This window comes from Marmota monax, unplaced genomic scaffold, assembly GCF_021218885.2.
Source record: "Marmota monax isolate L192 unplaced genomic scaffold, Marmota_monax_Labrador192_F-V1.1 WCK01_AAM20220418_F8-fsc00088, whole genome shotgun sequence".
NCBI lineage: Eukaryota > Metazoa > Chordata > Mammalia > Rodentia > Sciuridae > Marmota > Marmota monax.
Genome location: NW_026694492.1, coordinates 7,328,703 through 7,350,291, shown reverse-complemented (window position 1 = coordinate 7,350,291; position 21,589 = coordinate 7,328,703). Strand labels below are relative to the sequence as shown.

The 21,589-nt window shown below is 41.1% G+C and overlaps 1 protein-coding gene across 20 annotated transcripts in view; it reads right to left on the bottom strand.

The window, feature by feature from the left end:
• Znf532 (zinc finger protein 532) overlaps positions 1-21,589 on the bottom strand; it is a 106,998-nt gene that overhangs the window by 22,376 nt on the left and 63,033 nt on the right. For 18 of the 20 annotated variants that reach the window (XM_046419417.2, XM_046419413.2, XM_058571362.1 and 15 more), the window contains 3 exons: positions 19,892-20,068; positions 12,723-12,885; positions 8,618-8,899 (listed from right to left, as the gene is read on the bottom strand). The exons of 1 other annotated variant lie outside the window; for it this stretch is intronic. In XM_046419417.2, coding sequence (XP_046275373.1) covers positions 8,618-8,899; positions 12,723-12,885; positions 19,892-20,068 — 622 coding nt within the window. The remainder of the gene's footprint in view (positions 1-8,617; positions 8,900-12,722; positions 12,886-19,891; positions 20,069-21,589) is intronic. One more of the 20 variants, XM_058571367.1, reaches the window with a different exon arrangement.

The following is a 21,589-nucleotide window of genomic DNA, read 5'->3' as shown; positions in this document are numbered from 1 at the left end:
GACCCTACAGCAGACAGTGACTTCTTCCTGGAAGTTGTTTCCATCCAGAAATCAGATCAACTGTGCAAAGAAGTGCTTTTTATTGGCTTTGGTTAGTTCAAGGAATGACTTTGGGACAGTGACTGGTTTAAAACAGCCCCCTCAGATTGGCTATGGCTCTACTCCATGTGCCGCTGCATAGTAGGTGGTCTCACTTCATTCCTATGTCAGAGACTGGAAGGCCACTTTAGCCCTGGGGTCCTTCCGGTTTCATGTATTTACAGATGGGCATTTGGCCACTGCCTGAATAATTCTAGTGACATGTGGACAATTCACCCATCCTCGGCTCCAGTTGGCCTGTAATTACCCTGCACCAGACCTCTGAAGACATATTTCGAAACTCCCTTTGACCCCGAGTTCTCCAGTCTTCCAGGCACTGTCTGCAGTCGACTCTCACCAACCTGGTCACCCTCCCCAAGGCCTAGTTTGTTGGCCTGCACCATCTCGGATTCAGTGAGGCAGCTTGCTGGGGGTGGTTTATGCTACTTGTCATTCCTTCTCCCTCAGGGTACACAGAAGAATACACTCCTCAGTCTCCTTCAATTGGGTTCTCCTATGATTGCTTCTGGCTAATGACATGTGTGGTGCATCACATCAGAGTAAGAGAGGATGAGTATCAGGTATGGTTCTCCAGTGCCCATCTGCCAACTGGGTACCTATGTTCAAAGAGTAAGGTTTAAAGAAATAGCCTTGACCACTGAGTTTCTAGTGGAAGAGCTGGCTCCCCCAGAGAAAAGCTCAAACCATGGCAACCCCAGCATGAGCAAACTTGTATTGTATAAATCAATGGGCTTCGGAGGATTATACTGCCACTTAGACTAAGCCAGGGGTTCTGAAAGTACAGTCCCAAGTGTAGCATCACCCGTCACGTGGAACTCACAGGAAGGCAAATGATTAGGTTCCAACCCAGACCTGCTGAATCACAAACTCTGGGGGTGGTGACAATCAGGAGTTTAACAAGCTCCAGGGGATTTGGAGGTATGTTCAAGTTCTGAGAAGCAATGACTAGGTGACAGTGCCAAATCAGGAAAGGGTACTGGCCTCCTGGATATGATGCCATCTCTGCAGCTGCAAAAAAGATGGGCAGTGTCGACAAGACACAAACGAAGACAAAATGTTTTCTCACATAACTTAGCTAAGTCACATCTACCTCACATAATATCTGTGTGCTTGGCTTTTCTTTAGTGAAAAGCTCTTGATCAAATTAACAACTATCTTGCAAAATCCCTCCCAGCTCCATTCCCTATCACATTGCTCATAGAAAGCTTAGGCAGAATCTGATCCCGGGTGGAAGCTCTCTCCGGCACAGCTTCCACGATCAGCTGTGTATTCAACACTCCATTCAGCCCCTTTTGCACTGTGCTAGGCAGACTAATATCCAGGGAGAAAGTCTGTCGAAAGTTTTACTGACTCCAACTTTCTGGCTGTGGGGTCATTCTATCGATCACCTCTGAGAAGCAAATAAGATTAATTAGATGTTCTTAGTCTCCATCACATTCTTTTCCCCAGTGCTCAGGCAGGACCCAACTACTTTATAATTCTGCGTCCCCCATAGTCAGGCAGACTTTGTACTCTTGTGAATCCACGGGAACTCCTCGTATTAGATGAGCAGACTATTCGGGTAGACCTCATGTTCCATGACATACCTATCTGCAAGCTCCTTTGCCCCATGTGACGATGGAGAAGTGGACATCCTTACACCAGCTAGACCACTTGTCAGGGCCTTGGCTCTCTTTCTAGGCATCTGCCCCTTATGAACACTGGTTCCATTTAAAGAAGCAAGTGGAGTTGTGCAGTTTTTTCTGTCTCTTATCAACTGTGAATGTCACATCATTTCCCTCAACAACAGTCCAAGTTTGTCCTGCCCCTTCAGTTCACAAAACATGTCCATCAAGTATTCCTTCCAGTAGCTTACTCTAATTATAACTGAAAGCATCTGATAAGAGCCTACAAATTGCCAGATATATCACTGCCTCACACTACATAACTGGGAAGTCACTTTGAGGCTTATTACCTTTTCCACCCACACGGTTTCCCCAGTTACAACTTCCCATGCTCAGCAGGAATCAAAATATAAATCTAGTTTCTTAAAATTGTGTTTGCTACCAGGAATGATAGTGTAACCCCAGTGTCTTGGGAAGCTGAGGCAGGAGGATCACAAGTTCAAGGCCAGCCTGGGTAATTTAGTGAGATTCTATCTCAAAATAAAAAGGCCTGGGGTCACAGTCCAAAGGGACAACATCCCCTGGGTTCTATCCCTGCAAAAAGAACTAGATCTGGAAAAAAAAAAAAAAGTTTACTATCATTCTCAACTGAAGGATCTGTGGGCTCCCAAAAGAAATGGATGACTGTAGGGCTGAGGAAGGGAAAATAACAAATGAGCCATGCACACACTGTGACACCAGAGAGATGTCCTACAAAGGGGTTTGTCAAGAAGTCATGGGAGCTGGGAAAGGAAAACCCTCTGGTCATTTCTGGGGCCATTTGAGCAAAAGTATAAAGAACAAAAGCAATGGATTCTGTGTCACTGGGGAAAATAATTATTTATAAGTCTATACAGCTCTTAATAAAAACTGAGCTCATCCTTACAACAGAGTTTCAACGAATAAACACAGAAGCAGGGATGGAAGCAGAAAGTGACCAGGAGGCAAACACCAATGGTCACTGTGGAGGGTGGATGTTCAAAGCAGCAGGTGAGAGAATGATGAGAAACAGTTATGTTCTGCAGAGTCTCAAAGTATCTCCCCACACGGTACTTATTAATAGCAATTTTCAGAGAGAAACCTGTTAGAAACCACCACTACCAAGTGTTCAGGAGCTGAGTCATGAGTCACCAGGCACAGCTAGTCAGACTGCACTGAGAAGGGACAGCACTATTTCTGTGATATCCCAACCAAAACAGACAGCCAGAACTAGTCACGAGAAACGGCAGACAAATCCAATGGCAGGGCATATATCCAATAACTATCATGCTCAAGCGCCCACATTGTTGAGAGATGAGGAAGAAAACTGTCATGGAGGAGACTCAGGAGACAGGCAGCTGAATGCAAAACTGCATCCTAGGCTGGATCCCAGATAGGAAGAGGAACAACTGGTCAAAGTGGAATGAGGTCTTGAGTTTTGTTAATAGTACCTACTGATGTTCAAGGTAGCTGCTGCGCTGTGAGTATGTAAGGCGTCAGCATCAGGAAAGCTGGGTGACAGCTCTACGTACAGAAGCCATTCACTATCTTTGCAATTTTTTCTGAGTCTAAAATCACCCCAAAATGAAAAGATTTAAAAATACATTTACATGATGTGAATTTAGAAAGTCTAAACCATTTATCCTGAAGAGCTTCTTTCATGGAAAATTTAATTTTTTAAAACGTTAGCCTTTGGAGAGGAAATACATAGAGAAAGCGGCTACCTCCTAAGACATTTGATCTTGCGGTTTAAAGGACGCTTCTTGGTGAGTATTATTATTTCTACACTAGAACTATGTAGAATGAAGCTGAACAGGTACTTTCTTATAAAGTCACTGCAGGTTATGGTGCCAGAACTCAAACCCAAGTCTGTCCGGCTCCAGAACCCCAGGCTGCTCCCAAGTTACAACACAAAATTGATCCACATCCACACGAGGAAGAACCTCAAAAGGTGGTAAGATTCCTCTGGTTGCATCTGAGCTCCATAATTCAGTACATGCCACTCTGCTTTAGACTCTTCCGATGAACAAGTTTAGGAATAGTTTCTTCATGAATAGGGGTGGGGTGACCAGGCGGCGAATGAGAAAAGGACTACAATTATCAGATTTCACAAATACAAGTAATTTTTACTTTTTTATTTTACTACCAGCACCGATAATTGCAGAAAGTTTGATCTATCTATAAGAATGACTTCAGATATTATTTCTTCCGGAGGATCTTAATTTGAGGTTTCTGGAAAGGGTTAATGGTTTGGTGAGTTCATCAAGTTAACGACACAGATGAGCCCATTTTATGGCTGAGAGCAGAGATTTCAAATTTGAAAGAATTTCTGTAGTTAGTAAAATGATCAGATGTCTGAACCTAGCCCTCTGCTGGCATGGCATATGGACTTGTGGCTCAAACAGAGCCCCTTCCCATGGATGCCTGCGACAATCCACAGAAAACTGCTTTCAATTTTGTGTCCCTCCAGGGGCTCCTTCAGCAAGCACAATGCTGTAAGCCAGAGAGGGCATGGTAATAAAACAGACTCAGAGACTGCCTGCCAGAGCTCATCACTAAAAAGAACACCTGAACCTAGCCACCACAACAGAGGGTAACACCAGCTTCACTAAGTGATCCATTTTACTAGTGGTTTTAAGAAATTTCTGTAACCATAACTATTTTAAATGCTCATGTTTTATATATTTTTCTTTTTAAAATGCTAAAGTAATAATTCAGCAAGTTATAGGTTTTTAAAATTACACCTTTAGTAAATGTATCTGGCTTATTGTCAAAAAATGTGTGTTTTGACACGATATCATATTACAACAAATTACTGGAAAAAATTTTGAACCACTGAAAGCGGTACCCGGTTAGTAGTTTGAAAATGCCTTAGAGAGACAGAGAAGCTAGTCACTGAATATTTTTTAAAATATTAAAGACAAAGTTACAGAATATTTTCCTGTAATAAGTGAAGCTCTATACAAAATATCTTTTAGTAAAGATTTCTTGGTTGGGAACTGAGAAGAGGAAGATGGTCAAAAGCAACCAATGAAACCAAAAAAGCCAATGAGAAGCAATGATTTATCTTAACATAAAACTTTAACTTACACCAGTTGGGCTTAACCTTAAATCTTTTCTCCAAGCTATGCCCAAGTAATAATCATACTTAATAGTAGAAATAACAGTGTATTATGGTTAGCAGAAAATGTCTAGATTATTCCAAATTATTCTATACACATATTTATTTTTAAGTCATTATTATGGTATTGAAATCACGTACATCTTCACAGTTCACTGGTTCAGAACATTTTACATACTTACCCTGATATATAGTAATATTTTATCAGCTAATCCAATAAATATTATGAGCTCCTGAGACCTTCAGCCAAATAGAGTTTTCAATGTCCTACATGTGTACAGCATAGTTCATGTTTACGTCTAACCTTAAAGGACTGGAGGATGCTCACCACCTGACATATAGATCTTTCTAGGTCCCTACAACACTAGAAACTGGGAGGTCACTGAAGCCCATGTAACTGCCATTCTAAAGAGGAAGGTAAGCCCAGGGATTAGATGTTTGCCAAATCAGGACACAATCTAGATACTTTAATTCAAAAAAATTTTTTTTCAACTTACTACAACGTAGGTGCTGTCTAGCAACTGAAGAAAGGAGGGAAACACAAAGTCTAATGAGAGAAAGAGATAACGGACGTGCTTTGTCCAGTCTGTTCTGATAAGGAAAGTGTTGTCATGGAAACATTCAGGCAATTGGTTTCATTGGTTGCTTTTGACCATCTTCCACTTCCCATTCAGTCTTGGGACCTGCGAGGAATTTCCAGCTGAGGTTGCGGTCCATACTGAGACCTAAAGGACTAAGAAGTTAGCCACCAGAGAGGTTTGATCTTTCAAATTAATGAAACATCACCTGAGAAGCTCTACAGGCCCATGAGCAAATGTTGCTAGAAACACTGAAGGTAGTTTGGGAAGGGTGCACCATATGAAGACAGGGCTAGAGGAGGGTGGAAAAATCAGACCTAGTACACCATGTTAGGCAGGCTAGACTCGTCTAGGGTGATGGCAGCACAACATTTTATGTAACAACATGACATAATCAGATCTGTACCTCAGAAAATACTCACTGCCTACAGTGACAGTAATAATCCAGGCAAGAACTGATAGAATAGGTAGTGGCTATGAGAACAGATAAATGGCTGGAGAAAAGGGTACCTAAGAGATGGCTGGGAGCTTTGAAGAAAGGAGGAATCAATCACCAAACCAGTAAGATACAAGGCTCTTGTGAAAGCTGGGGGTAGGTGAATAGGTGGGTTCTCTGGAGAGCTTCCAGGTAGTTTCTGTGAGTTATGCAAGAGGTTATAACACCTCCTAAGTGGTCGGATTTTAAAACTGGAATTCATGCAAGAAACCATGGCTGGAGACACAGATTTGGATGGTCGAGGTAGAGATGAAGCTGAATTTCCCAGAGGAGTTAAAAAGTTCCTAGGACAGAAGCGTGGTCGGTGTTCTAGCAACTGTGAGAAAACCCAAGAGAGTAGAATTCAATAAGGGCAGAAAATGAGTTTTTGAAAGAGCTGCCCATCATGTGAAACACAAGTCAACAGAAATAAGGACTGGAACGTGTCCAGTGGACTCGAGGAGGAGATCTGAGCAAGATGGGTTGGGCGACACGGTGGCGTTGACACACACAGGTGTGACGGCGCATTCCACAGAAAGGGAAGGAAGCTTGGCGCCTTGCAGGAGGTCTGAGACGGCACAGGCAACTGGAGGCTTGGTGTTTAGAGGGAAGAGAGGGGTGTTCTGTCAGAAAGAAGAAAAGAACTGGAGTAGACATGAGTGTGCTTGCAGGGGTTCTAGTTGGACACAGGGGTGCAGAACGTGAGCCCTGGTGTGACACATGACACTCTGCGTTTGCACCCAAAGACAGACAGATCTCTCCTTCCCCCTCTACTGTCCCTTTGTTCTTTCAGGATTGGAACTGCAAATTAATGTGATGTTCCTCGTTCTGAAAGGCAGGCTCCCCAGCCCTCTGGAGGCCAACCCCACCTGTTCCCCTCTGCAGACCCGCACACCCAGCCCAAGTGCTCCCAAGTGCTCCACGGAACACGCATACACGTGGGTACACCCCAGGCGAACTCCATGGTTTCAGCGAATGCCAACTTTCACCTCTCTTTTCCAGAGCCATCTCCTCATCTTATTTTCTAGATCTGGCAACTATTAGATGTGCAAGAGAAGGTTTCTTTGGTTTTGTTTTTGTTTTTGTTTTTAATAAAAAGAAAGAATTTGGAAATGTTACACACTTGACAGAACATGTACAAGCAGTGAAAGCACTGAACCACATGTAAATATTAAGGTTGCTCCTGTTTTAACAATGATGAAATCCAACTTGGGCACCAAGTGAAGAAGATCTCCCTGACTCACCACAGCAGGCTCTAGAGAGTCACAGTGGGGCATTGACAGAGGGTGGGCAGGAACTGCTCCAAAGGAACCACCCAGTATGTACAATGAATGTGTAAGGTTCTACATTAGGGAAGCCTAAAATCAAGACAATTAAATAAGTGATGTGCCACTAAAGCCAAATATATGCCATAAGTAATATTTTTAATATGATAGAGCTACTATAGTGAGAACACATACAATAAAAACACTTCTTTGCAATCTTCGATCACTGTGAGGTTCAATGGCATTATCCCACTTGAATGATTAACAAGGTAACATGTTAGTTAACTTCCTTAGTAGCTCAAATAAATATAAATAAATTAGATCAATAAATGTAATTAACACATAATATAACAAACTTTAAGGAACTATTACAAATTAACTCCCATGTACTCTTGACACAGTATTGTTGTTCTACTGCTAAAGCAACTTTCTTCAAAAATATTATGTATCTGAACCCACTAACCAATTTTAGTGTCCCTAAAGATGGGATAAGATGGTATTATGTTCCTTATGACATGATACAAAAAGAATACACCACCTATAACATATTCTTACCTAAAAACCTCAACCTGGATCTAATCATAATTCTCAGTTATGGGATAAAGAGGAACAAGTTAACCAGTGTAAAAAAGAAGCAATTACCCCAAACCAGTAATGTGAGGGATAATCTAAGAAACAAATAACCCAATTTTTCCAACAAGTCAATGGCACATTAAAAATAAAAATAAAGCAGAAGGATTGCTTAAAGAGATTTAAATTATACAACAGCCAAATGCAATATGCAGAGTTTCTGAATCCTGACCAGACAATCAGAAAATGTGAGCACAGTCTACTATCAATATGTAAGTACAGTATTAGATGACACTGAAGATAACTGCTGATTTTCATTAGGTCTAACAAGGGGTGTTTTAAAAATTTCTTATCAGTTGGAGATAAATACTAATCATTAAAAAAAAAAAAGAAAGAAAGAATGTGAGTATTGCGACTCCGATTTTTCAAGATTTTGAGTTGCAGGACTTCTCCTAGGAGTCAGGGATGAGGGTTTCTCTTCCCACTACAAAGGAAGAACCATGTCAAGTCACACGCACGCCACCAGCGGTTCTCAGCACGTCCACTGCCTGCCTTCCTCCTCTCCCTGGTCGGTCACAGAGCTGAGAGGTAAATCCAGATGCCTGTGACTCTGGTTTACCTGGTTCAGCTTCCTCAGCTGTAAACACGACGTAGTGCACAACTTACTCCTCGTCTTGGGGTGTGCAAGTGAAGGCAGTTAGCAAAAATCACAGAATGAGCCTGGGAGGATTTGAAAATGTCCATTTTACAGATAAAAGAACCGAGGCACAGAGACATGGAGTGATTTTCAAGGTCACGCTACAAATTGCTGACAGAGCCAAGCCAAGAACTGAGTCTTGGAAGGTCGCCAGCTGGCGCTCCTCCTTGCGCTCTTCCCTCTCACTGACCTTCCCGTGTTCCTTCCTCATGTGGGAGATGTACACATCCCTCTGCGTGAACAGGCGGTCACACTCCCAGCACGTCCACCCGGGACTGGCCACTTTCTTGCTTTCCATTGACTTTTTCACAGGAGATGGAGATTTCTTTTCCGATTTCTCTTTCCCATTCATGGACTTGGTGTCCTCTTTGTTCTGGTTTGCTGAATTTTGAGTTGCAGGCTTAATGCTCAAAGGCAAGTTTATGCCCAAGTTTGGAGGCCCTTCAATGCTTTTCAATGTTCCATGCATAGACTGCATTATAAAAAGAAAAGAAATATCATCACAAATCACACTACCAAAGGAAAACACGTGTGTAGACTACTGCCAATGCTTTACAGACACTTCAGCGGGATTTTATATTCATTCAGAAATACCTCCTAATATATAAAGGAGCAAACCTGAGCTAAAAAGACACATTTTAAAAATGTTTATAAAGGAGCATTACCTTTTATGGTTATTGTAAGTTATATATTTCTACTTCAAGGAATTTTTAAAAGTTTACATATCTGTGCCATTTTAAAACTCTTTAGAGATAGACCTCTGAAATGAATCAAATTAATCCTGGTACTCTGTCCTCCTCCATGTTCTAGAGTAAGTCCTTCCTACCACAGACTATTTCTACAGAGCATTTTACTTCCCTTTCTGCAGAAACGTTTAAACAGGCTAATATACCAATATGCATCCACAAGCTTCAGCTCAGCTTGAACCTACACCGGAGAGCTAAAGTTAATAGGAACCTTTCTCATCTTTCCCGTTTTTCGCATTCTTGAGATATTTGCAGGTTGGGTTTTTGCTGGGTTTTCCGGGTACCTATCCTGATCCATCCCTTATTACTAATAGCACCCAGATTTGCAAACTGTACATGGTTGTATTCAAAAAGCCTTTTGAAGTCACATAGTTTATTAACATAATAGCAAAATAATCGTCTTAACTCACGGGATTTCAAATGTGAGTTAGGTAAAATTAGTGCAATTTGATCTATAGACCAGCTCACTTTAGTTTTCATGTCTGCTCTGAAGACATGGAGTCCAGAGAGAAAAGGAAACAAATCTGAATCTCAGATACAATCTCTTCAGGAGGACTTCCTCTTCCCATCAGGACTTGGGCAAGCACCTCTCCACTCCTGAACCTCTTGGTTACAGAGACTGGCGGTGTGGAAGTGCTCCATGCTCCTCAGCAAGTGTGCATTGAAGACGCCATTCCTTCTACCTGCTCCAGCACACTCTCAAGGGAAGGTCTTCTCTAAATAGCACCAAGAAGTGGCCTCCTTTATCTAGCACCATCTTTCCCCAGGAGGAAAAGGGGTTCTACTGACTTCCTCATCAGCAGAGGTTACAAGGTTTACTCCCCAACAGACAGCCAGTCTAAGGGTGGCAGAGAAGGTCTACTCACGCTCCTCTGGGAGACAAGGTTTCCAGCAGACACAAACCACTCCTGCTGCTTCCCACCATGTGAGCAGAAGGTTTGTGTATCTGAATGGCTGTTTTCAAATCAGATTCTGATTTTTTACCTTTCTTAAGCATTTTAAACCCAAAGAAACAAAACTCAAAACCTTCTAAAAAAGGTTTTCCTGAGTTCTTAGGCAAATACATTTTTACTAACTGAAAAGCTGAAGAGAGGGTAAAGTAATAAAATAACATCAAAACCAAAATGTCTTTTTTTTTTTTTAACAATACTGGGGTTTGAACCTAGGAGTGCTCTGCCATTGAACTACACCCCTGGACCTTTTTATTTTGAGACAATCTAACTAAGTTGCTGAGGCTGGCCTCAAATTTGCATTCCTCTTGCCTCAGCCTGCCTCGTAACTGGGATTATAGAAATGTACCACCACACCCAGCACAAATGTCTTTTTTTAATAAAAGAAATTCACCTTGTGATGGAGGTGTTGTTCAGTGGTAGAGCATTTGCCTAGTATGTGCAGGGTCCTGGATTTGATCTCCAGGACCTCAAAACAAACAAACAAACAAAAAAAAGCAAAGAAAGAACTATAATTTAATTCCTTTAGAATTGATTTTTTCTTTGCTCTTATAACAAAAAAATAACTTGAATGACTATAACAAAAAGATTGCTTCAAATGTGAATGTCAACATGAAGTTGACTACAAAGTCAATGAATCTATATTTGTTAGAACAAAGAAATAATAAACAGGGTGCAGTGGCACATGTCTGTAATCCCAGCTACTCGGGGGGCGGAGGTAGGAGGATGACAAGTGTGAGGCCAGCCTGGACAACTTAGCAAGACCCTGTTTCAAAATAAAATATAAAAGGTGCTGGGAATGTAGCTCTGTAGCAGAGTACCCCTGGATTCAATCAAAGAGGGAAAAAAGGACAGGCAGGAAGAAATGAAGGGAGGGAGGGAGGGAACAAACAGGGTCAAGTTGGGCAAATAAAGAGTCACCTATAAATGAGTGTGTGGAATGTCCCCATCCACTTCTTCTTTCCTTCCTCACAGACACCAGGCAAAGTAATGAATGACACAGCAAAACCTAGACATGTCATCTTAAAAAGCAGGGCACCCCTACAACTTTATCTTTACCCCAAACATAGACATGCAGAACATTTTAAGATGCACTGAATATACTTGAGAACATCAGTGAACATTCCCACTGGTTTCGTTTCATGCAGTCTTGTAAAGGTTTAGATTTTTTTTTTTTTAGATCCTGTCCTTGTGGCCATAGGTCTTTACCACCCCTCTCAGTCTCTACTCCTTGGAACCTCATCCACCTCCAAACCTGCTATTAACACAAAGAAGACCCTAACCAAAAAGCCCACAGCCCGACCTGCAGATGCAAAGACAGTCCCAGACAGCAGATCGCTGAGAAAACTCCTCGGAGGCAATGTGTCTCCTCTTTTTCTCTCTCTTTTCTTTCTTTGATTGGTCTCATACGTGGTTTATTAAAATATTTTGTTCTAATTTCAATGACCCCATGTTTTTATCAGTAGCTTCTATTTTCCTGTCTTTGTTAGTATTTATTGTTGGAACATTCTTTTATAATGTGTAAAATATCTTAAAAGGATTGTATTGGACTCCCACATACTTCTCGTGCATTTTACTCACAACAGTAAAACCGCCACAACTACCTACACCTGCCTGCAGGAGCAGTCTCTCCAAGGCACTGTGTGGATTGCTGGTAGAAGTTGACTCTGTATAAACTCACACACGATCAAGACAGGGATCTGCAAGGACTCGCAGTCCATTCACTGAACTGATACAAGACTAGAATAATTTACAGACTTTATTTACTCTCTAACTGACTTTTTATTTTTGGTATTTTAAAAAGAAAACAACTAAAAGAAAAGAAATTGAGTTTATGATGGCATTGGATAGTGCCACTGGGTAGCACTTCCTAGGTGCACACGGAGTGAGCTGCCACCCACCATGGTGACGGCCAAGCAACGAAGGTGAAGCACAGCCTCAGAGACTTAGAAGGCTGAAAACAGATCTCAGTGCCCTTTTGGGAAATAGAGAGCAGATAATCCAACAGAATATTTATTTACTTCATTAGTTGAACTCTTAATAGGTGCCAGGTACCTGCTACATCCTGAACATTTAAGAGTCAATTCACATGCAATTTTTATTTGGGGGGCGTGGAGAGGACAAAAAGACCCAAGAACATCAAATAGGAAGCAAACTTCTTAAATGCTTAAAACTTGAGTGCTTAAACAATTTCAAGGGGAAACATTCATTTATCTAAATACACCAATATTTGAATGAAGTGATATAATTCATCAGAGCCCCTATTTCTAATCTCATACAACACAGAGATCTCAAAACTGTAAACTTCACAGTCATCATTTTATAGACATAAAGAGGAAAACTAATACTTTAACATTCTTATTATTCTTTTAAAATCAAGGCACATTTGCTCCTTTTCATGATTTTTATGGCGGGCAGATCAGGACTCAGTGAAGTGGACACACGATGACGGCATGTAGGTTACTCATGACAATGACCAGCATCCATCCCTTCCCTGGACAGTGCAGCATGCTTTACAGCAATCTGCAGTTCAGCTGGGGCTGATGACCAAAGCAAGAATCTGCAATTCACTTAGAGGAGAGGAGAGATGCTCACACACCTTGATATGATCCATCATAAGTTGCTTCTGTGCATATAAAAGAGAACAGTCTGGACACTTGAAAACAGACACCTTCTGGTTTTCAATGTGCTGGTCAAAGTGGCGGTACAGCAAGGTTTGCAGGGTGAACACAGTGTCGCACATGGAACACTTATAGATTATTCTAAAATAGAAGAAGCGCAGCAAAATAAGGTCAGTCAACCTCATCGCTCAAGTCAAAGGAGCTGCTACTTGACATCTGAAGAACTCAGGAGGCAGAAGCACACATACAAACACAATTAAAAGAACATTTTAGCTTTGAAACAAACTTTTCAAGACAACTGGCATCACTCAATCACAGATCTTAACATTTGAGTAAAGATGTATTTGCTACATTTGTTTATAAGTGTAAATTAGTGGCTATTTTACTACTCACAAATCTACAGCTGACATGCAAAAAAAGCATTCTTTTTTTTTTCTTTTCTTTTTTTTAAGGTACTTTTTAGTATCAGACAGGGCAATAATACAGCTCAAAGGTAGTACCCTGGCTTGGAAAACAGTTTAATCAAGAGTTAAGCAGCCCACTCAATTCTAATGCCAGAATGAATCGTTACTTGTTACAAGTTTTTAAGTCAGCAGTAATTTTACACTTAAGTGTGAACATTTCTATACCAGTTCTTAACACAGGAAACCCTATGCCAGTAAACAACTATACACTGAGACAAGAAGACAAAAAAGGAAACCCAGGGCTGGGCATGTAGCTCTGTGGTAGAGCACTTGTCTAGCATGTATGAGGACCTGGCTTCTGCAAATAAAGAAAAAAAGAAAAGAAAATTAAAAAAGAAAACCCATGCCACAAGAAAGTTCAGTGTTTCTTGTGCTTTAAATGGCGTGGGTACTCCCTTGGCCACTGCAACCATTTCCACATCTGCCACATTACACCCAGTTCATGCAGCAGACTGAGTCTTCTGCACAGAATCCGTTCTACCTGTCCACATGCTTCACTCAAACTTGGGCAAGACAGGCCACCCCATCCTCCACCTCAACTGACCAGGAACTCCAGCCACAGTAGATCATCCCTTCTGGGTGACTGCTGTGGGTCATCCCGGCCCTCAGAGGAGGCCCTGTGGGAATCTGCTTGTCCTCCAAAGAATGTGCGAACAGGGTACAAAAAAAATCTAGGGAGCAGCTTGGGAAAATGTCAGAGGAAAACTGGTGAACGTAAAGGCCAGGGAGGAGGGAGGAGCGAGGAGCAAGGCCAAGGCCGCTGCAGAGCTAGAGGAAGGAATGCCCCCTAAGGCCACTCAGGGTCCTTCTTAACACAATGCTTCTCAAGATAGCTTCACACTTCACTGTGCAGTGTGCTGCCAAAACAATTACAGATTTTACTTTTTTCTACACAAGATTTTAAAATTTAATTGGAGTGGCATATGCTTTCCCAAAGTCCTGCCTGATGTTTTCCCTTCCACCTCTGACTGGGAGTGGGGGGTGAAGACCAGAAGAGACCAAAGGATTTGTAAGACCTTAAATACAGCCCAATAATGATGCAACTGTCACAAGTGTGACGAGAATTATCTCTTTACTGATGGAATCACTCAGGACTGTGACAGCCCCAATGTTCAATGAGATAAGTGCTTAAATGCAGCAACTATATGGAGATCTTTTTTAAAAACTATATTGTAGTATGTCAGAATACATTCTACTGCCATGTATAATGAAAAAGAATAAGAAAATAAAACTTTTTAAAAAGATATCACATACATATACCAATGATATAGAGAGATTTTCACAAAAAGTAAAATAAAAAACACTAGATAACAAGACAGTTATATGATCACATTTTTTTAAAGGTGTAGAAAATAGAAGGCATATAATTATCATCATCTCTGTTGGGTGACAGCATATGTGTTCTTTTTACTGTTCTGCTTTGCTTGTTCATATTTCCTCCCCCCCCCCGCCCCCTGTAATTAAGATATAACCATTAAAAGAAGAAGAGCTTCAAGAAAAGAACTAAAACTTATCAGCTGGACTGAGAATTTTCTCAGGATTCTATTCTCCCATTTTCAGAAATAACTGCTTCATGAAAAGCAGCACCGCTCTCAGGTTACTCGCTCCACATTCCTTTGGGGAGGGTTGGTCTGTTCCGTTGTTGTTTCATACTTACTAACAGGGAAAGTATAAAATGAGGTCATTCACTTAGCATATTTCTGAGTCACCTGAGGATCAAGTGGTCAGGATGGTACTGGAATACCTCCCACAAAATACTACAGAGCACAGAGAGAGATGTGGTGACATGACAGTGGAGGGGCCGGGAGACGGGGAAGGCCACATCACCACTAAGGAGCAGGACAGGTGAACGTGGCCTGCGCAGGCGAGCACAGAATCCCTTCTGAGGCATTCCTGCAAGAGTGCACGCCCTGGGCCAGCTGTGAGAAAACAGCCAAGGGCCGGCGGGTCATCCCCAGGACAACAGGCAGGACTGTGATCCCTTTTGGATGGCCATGGCATGGGGCCAGTAGGAGAGTATCTGAGCAACTATTCCAGATGGAGGCCGGGGAAGAAACAGGACAACTAAATCCAAAGGGCGTACCCAGATTAGGATCTTGGACATGAAAAGAAAAATACACTGACGGCCATCTAAGAACTGGAAGACACTGTAATCAACACCTGCTTCCTGAGAGCGGCTTGTGAAAAGGGCTGACATGAGTGTCCTTTCCAGGGGGGGAATAGAACACAAAGAAGCATTTAGGTCATGATGCCCAACCTCCTAAACATGAGGGGTGACAGGATACGAGAACAATGGGAAGGACCAAATACTGTAAATGAAAATAACCAAAGAACCTGGGTGAAGGGGATGCGTAAGTTCTAGTAAATGCTCCCCACGCTGTTGCAGGACTGAGACTATTACCAACTGCTGCTAACATTTAGAAAAGTAAATAAAGGTACCACAAAGCTCACAGGCATGATTTTTAGGGATGGACCATAAAGATGGAGCCAACTTTCCAACAATAACCAAGAAGCCCCAGGGAGACAGTGTGCCAGGCAAGGGTGGGAGAGGCTTTCAGACAGGGAAGGTCTCCTTGGTGCTAAGGGAACTCTGCACCTGCGCAGCATGAGGGGACAGAGAGAACCCTGGTGTGACGGGTCCCCAGAGTGAAAGGGGGGGTGCTACTGAGTTGTGAAGAGCTTGGGAAGCCAACCGTAATATTAATCCCGTGTGTAAGCCATGCAAATGGCAGGATTAACTATACCATAACACAGAGGGGAGGAAAGGGGAGAAGAGGAGAGAAGAAAGGGAGGCAGAGGGCGGAAAAGAAAAGAACAGAAAGCTAAACCCAAATGTTCTCATTCAGGTCAAATTTACAGCCGCCAAAACTCCCCGGAACACTGTGTTACACTTGAACTAGGTGTAAAGACATAAATGCATAAAGGACTCTAAGCCTTGAAACTGTTGCCATAAACCCCACATTACCATTGACTGATCCCACCAGATGGGAAGTGCACATCACACACCTAACCCCCATACCCAGGCTAGGTGGATTTACACTCATGCCAGTTCCCAGGTGGCATGCTGACACTTAGATTAGATAGTTTGCTTCATGTTAAATAAACCCAGGGCCATGGTTCAAATTCAGCTGTTTCTGAGACCTGCGTAGTCCTCTACCATGCTGATATCCTAACCTGACATGTCTTTATGTCTTAGGAACTTGGTAAAAATTCTGTCTCTTACATAATTCTAAACTTTGGAGTTCTCATTTCTCCACTGATATACATTTAGAAATAGCAAATAAAAGGAAAGCACAGCAAAAGAAACTGCAGTTAATCAGATGTCAAGGAAAAATTAAAAGACAACATTTTATCCCTACAAAATACAGAGGTCAACACTGAAAATGCTTCTTGAATAATCCAGAGAAGATTAAGGGGTGTCCAAAGGTTCCTTTTAGAAAACAGAGACATACGCCTGCCCATAAACTGAAAAGCAAGAAGCAACAGGCTTCCAGCAGTCCTGGCACTCAGTGAACATTGTGCAAGTGTGGTGAGGTCAAAATCCTGCAGGAAGGAGATGGAGGCGAAGGAAGGGGGCATGGGGTTGGAAAGACAGTGGAATGTGATGGTTATCATTACCCTAAGTACATGTATGAAGCCACAAAGAATGTGACTCTACTTTGTGTACAACCAGAGATAAAAAAAAAAAAATTGTGCTCTATACATGTAATATGTATTTTAAGGCATTCTGTTGTTATAACAAATTAAATTTAAAAAATAAATAAAAATAAAATCCTGAATTGTGCTTTTCAAATTGAGGTGCTAGGGTTGCAGGCTTTTATGGTGTATTTTCAAATACCCATGTATTCACTAAATATAGTAGGAATTATTTCAGAACTAATCATTAAGAAATAGTGCAAATTGTGTGTGATTTTAGATCATTTGCATAACCACCTGTCAACTAAACACTGTTGGAAGATTTCAGGCTCAAATTTCCTTTGGAGTACGGACTACTTAATGCCAAAATAAAGCTTTTGGGTCAAATGTAGGCCAAGCAACTACAGGATGAGAAGTTTCACGGTGGTTGGAACTGGGGCAGGTGGCAAGGGAAGCACTGTCTCAGGCTCTGGTCACATAGGCCCACAAGCCCCTCGGAGCTACATCAGCAGCATCCTTTGCTATAGACAGGCTGCAAGCAAAGACAACAGCCCAGCCCAGCCACACATCAAACTAATACTAACTTACACTTCATTAGTGTGTGAGTTTTGTTTGCCATTTCATCTGCAAATTTGTTTTAGTTTTATAGTTTAAACCACAATAGTTTATAATCAATTTTAGGCCTGTACTTATTAAAGTATCATGGTAGTAAATCTATTTAAGAAAATATGGGAATAATTTCTTCCTAAGCAATACAGTAGCCTCCTCCCTTTACCCACCAGGTACAATGTTCCAAGATGCCTGGTGGATGCCTGAAAGCCTCAGATAGTACCAAGCCCTATAGTTTATTGCTTTTCTCTCTTAACAGTGCTTATCACACATTGTGGCTATAACGTTTGATGGACAACAGCAAAACTAGCACTAATACGTTTTTCCTTCATAATTTCACAAATAGAAGATTTGTTCTTACGGTAGACCTTAGCAACCTCAACTTAAGATTTTTATTTTCTTTCCCTATTAAGGTCAAAAACTTTCACCCCTTTTTATTTAAAGGTAGCACTTTATGGCTTCTCTTTGGCATATCTGAATTGCCAGTATCACTATATCTGGGCTTTAGGTCCATTATTAAGAAAAACAAAGGTTACCTGGCCACAAAGGTTACCTAACTGTGGTGTGCCTTCCACCAAAGTCCATCTACTAACCAAGCTTGTCACCAGTGACAAACAGGCCAGCAGCATACACGGTGTGGACACAATGAATAAAAGGATGATTTGTGTCCTGACAAAGCAGGATGGTGGGAGAGTCTTTATAAATTGTTTATTTCTAGAATTTCCATTTAATATTTTTAGACCATGGCTGATACTAAGATCAAAGAAAATAAAATGGCAGATGCAGGAAGTAGAGTGATCACTGTACTAAAATTTGAGAAATACTATTTTAGCTTATTTTAATATCTGCTGCCCTGTATTTTCAGGTTAAAACTACTATGCCAGATTTCAAACAACAAAGTTTCATTTATTTGAACAGAGAATCAAATAACTATATTCACGTGAGAAAAAGGTTACATTAGTGCCCAGAAGTTTTATTTTTATCAACACCGAAGACGCTAACATTCACTAATCCCCATCTTCATAGTCAACATCTCAACGTGCACACAGATCCTCGAATTTGCAACTGATTTCACTCTGAGAAACGATATACAAAAGATCAAAGTAAAAGTCCTATTAGTATAAAATCAGATTTTAACATTTTTTTAGCAAACAGTTATTTCTAAGTATTCAATAACATTTTCCCAAAACTAAATACTATAATAAAAACTAGATATAATAGCGAGAGAAAAAAATACAGATATTATATCACATACCTGCATTTTCTCCCCAATAATTCCTTGATAAGCAGTTATGGGCAAAAATACACCAATGGGGGCTGGGGTGTAGCTCAATGGTAGAGCATTTGCCAAGCATGTGTGAGGCACTGAGTTCAATTCTCAGCACCAAATACATACAAATAAGTAAATAAATAAATACAATAAAGGTTCATTAACAACTAAAAAAATATTTTAAAAAAAAACTTATTTGAACAGCAAATCCAGCCTCATGTAATTAGCAAACTCTACATTGCAAATGAATTCAGGAATAAAACGAACACAACCAGAAGCATGTAATCCAGTGCCGTGTCCACAAGGGGCAGAGCCATGAAGAAAGGAACAAATGCTTAGAGCCTACTGCAATAGCCACACAGGATCCATGAGTTACACTTTTTTTTTTTTTTTTAATTCTTATATAGTGCTGAGGCTTAGAACCCAGTGCCTCATACATGCTGGGCAAGCGCTCTACCACCGAGCTATAACCACAGCTCCAAGCTACATATTTTTCAGATATATGATCTCATCTTCTTCTACAGACCCTGGGATGTAAGCATTACCCCCACTTTAGAGGAGAGAAAATAACAATCAAGACAAGTAAGCAACAGTCAAAAGCTATGCAGCCGGCCCATGGTAGAATTCCTTCTCTCCTGTGGGCAGGAGGCCCCCTCTGCTGAAGGCCACTCCACTATTACTCCACAAAGCAACAATCAATAAAATGAAGAGTGAGGTGAAGACAAAAACAAACTTTAATTCTACTCATCAAGGACTTATGCTGGCTCTATAATTAAGTTCAGTAACCAATGTCTTCTGTTGACTTCATTTTATAAACATTACTGGGAAAAGTGTATCCTATAGAAACTATGTAAAATTTTAAAGTGGAGAGGTTGGTGATGTTGTTACTATTTTCCTAGAAGTTGAAATCATCTTAAGAATAAAATAAATATTTGCTTGTTCAGCAAAAATTTGTGAAAGAACATGAATAGTAAGTGACATTTTTGGACAAGGACTTTACCTGAAAAAAACAGAAAGATTTGGGTGAGCTATGATTTATATTCATAGAGCATCAAAATCAGCATTGCTGAATAAATGTTTATATCTTAAATGTCATTGAGAGAACAATCACCTCCTCTAAATGACTATTTCAGCAGCGGAGTAAACATGAGAAGTCAGCGTGACTTACTTTGGTTCTCCTATCTTGATGCCAGGATGCTGTGTATAGGAGTGGGAATGTGTACTCGGGGCAGACTTAAACGCCATTGGGCAGATAGGGCACTTGTAGAAGACTTCACAGTGAGAGCCTTGAATGTGAGACTTCAGTGCAGCCACATCAGAGTACACAACATTGCAATGTACACATCTGTCAGAAAAACAACACAGTCGTTAGCACAGAGCACTAAACACACGTGACTTTGCTGTTGAAGAACTGGGTAAAAGGAACCTATTTTATGGCCCCTTTGGGTTTCCAATGGCTTTTTGGAGGTATTTTGTTTTTCTGTTTTCACCAGATTAAACTTATTTCTACAGGATTAAGAGGGAAGATCATGAAAAAAAAAGAAACTCAAGTGAGTTTTTTGAGCATCTTTACACTAACAGACTATGACAACCAGGTCAAGACCCAGGAACACAGCAAGACGCCATGACTCCTGCCTTTGAGGAGGACTTCCAAGGCACCAGGGACTAGGGTTTCCCATCCTTCCCAATATCTAGTGGAAGATACCTCCACAGTCTAAACTGCACACCTCAACAGAGGCCAGACGTGACAATGAACACTGGTCCCAAAGCCATAGGCCACTGTCTCCCAGTGCACACTGTATGTTAATGGATGGTCACCCATAGGGTTACCATAGGATGGAGGTCAACCGCCTAATTTCTGTCTCCTGAAAATAAATGAACACACCTGCATTTGTTATTAAAATTACATGAGTTATAAGCTTCTGAAAAATCAGCATTTCTTAAAAAAAATGCCTCCTAGATAATCTCCTTATTTGTTTGTTTGTTTATTTACTTATTTATTTATTTTGGGGGTAGTGAGAAGTGAACTCAGGGGCACTCTACCAGAGCTATATCCCAGGTCCTTTATTGTGAGACAGTGTCGCGCAGGCGGCCTTTGAACTTGCAATCCTCCCACCTAAGCCTCCCAAAGTAGATGGTTTTATAGGCATACAACAACTGTGCCTGGCTTTACTTCTTGAATTTCTAAATAATTTGACAACTAGCTCATTCCCTGTTCAATTTAACCCCACAGAAACAAACTATAAAATTAAGAAACATTTCTCCCTTACCTCATCTTTTTCACACAAGGACTCTCAACAACACTTACAACTCCTCCCACATGATGGCAGAGTCTTCTTTGTTCATAACTGGAAACCAGTTAAGAGTGGTCTCGCTGTAGACCCTTAGGAATCTCCAAAGATATACCTCAAATGCAACTGAACATGTGTTCCTGGATATGTGTACATGAGTCACCTGGGGGGGGAGGCTCAGATAGGGCCCACCATCCAAGAAGCAGTGCCCAGGGACTTCTAATAACCTAAGACATCTCTATTCTTAGATGCTCCCTTCCAAATCAAGGAAAATGCTTCTAAAGTCACACAGACATGGCATGGTGTGAATTATACGTGTTCAATAAATCATGCCATATTGGTTTTACAAGAATTTTTTTGAGTTGTAATTAATGCATTAGCATTTTCAATGTCTTAAGGCATAATGTTCAGCAACACAGGCACTAAAAACATTACTAACAACAGGAGAATAGAAGGAAAGCTTCGCTATGCTATCTACTGGAACTGTAATTTTAAGCAAAAGAGGAGTCACCCAACATACTCAAATTCTTTTGGGTTAACTTACTGTGTTATTTTGAATAGGTTAATGTTCCTCT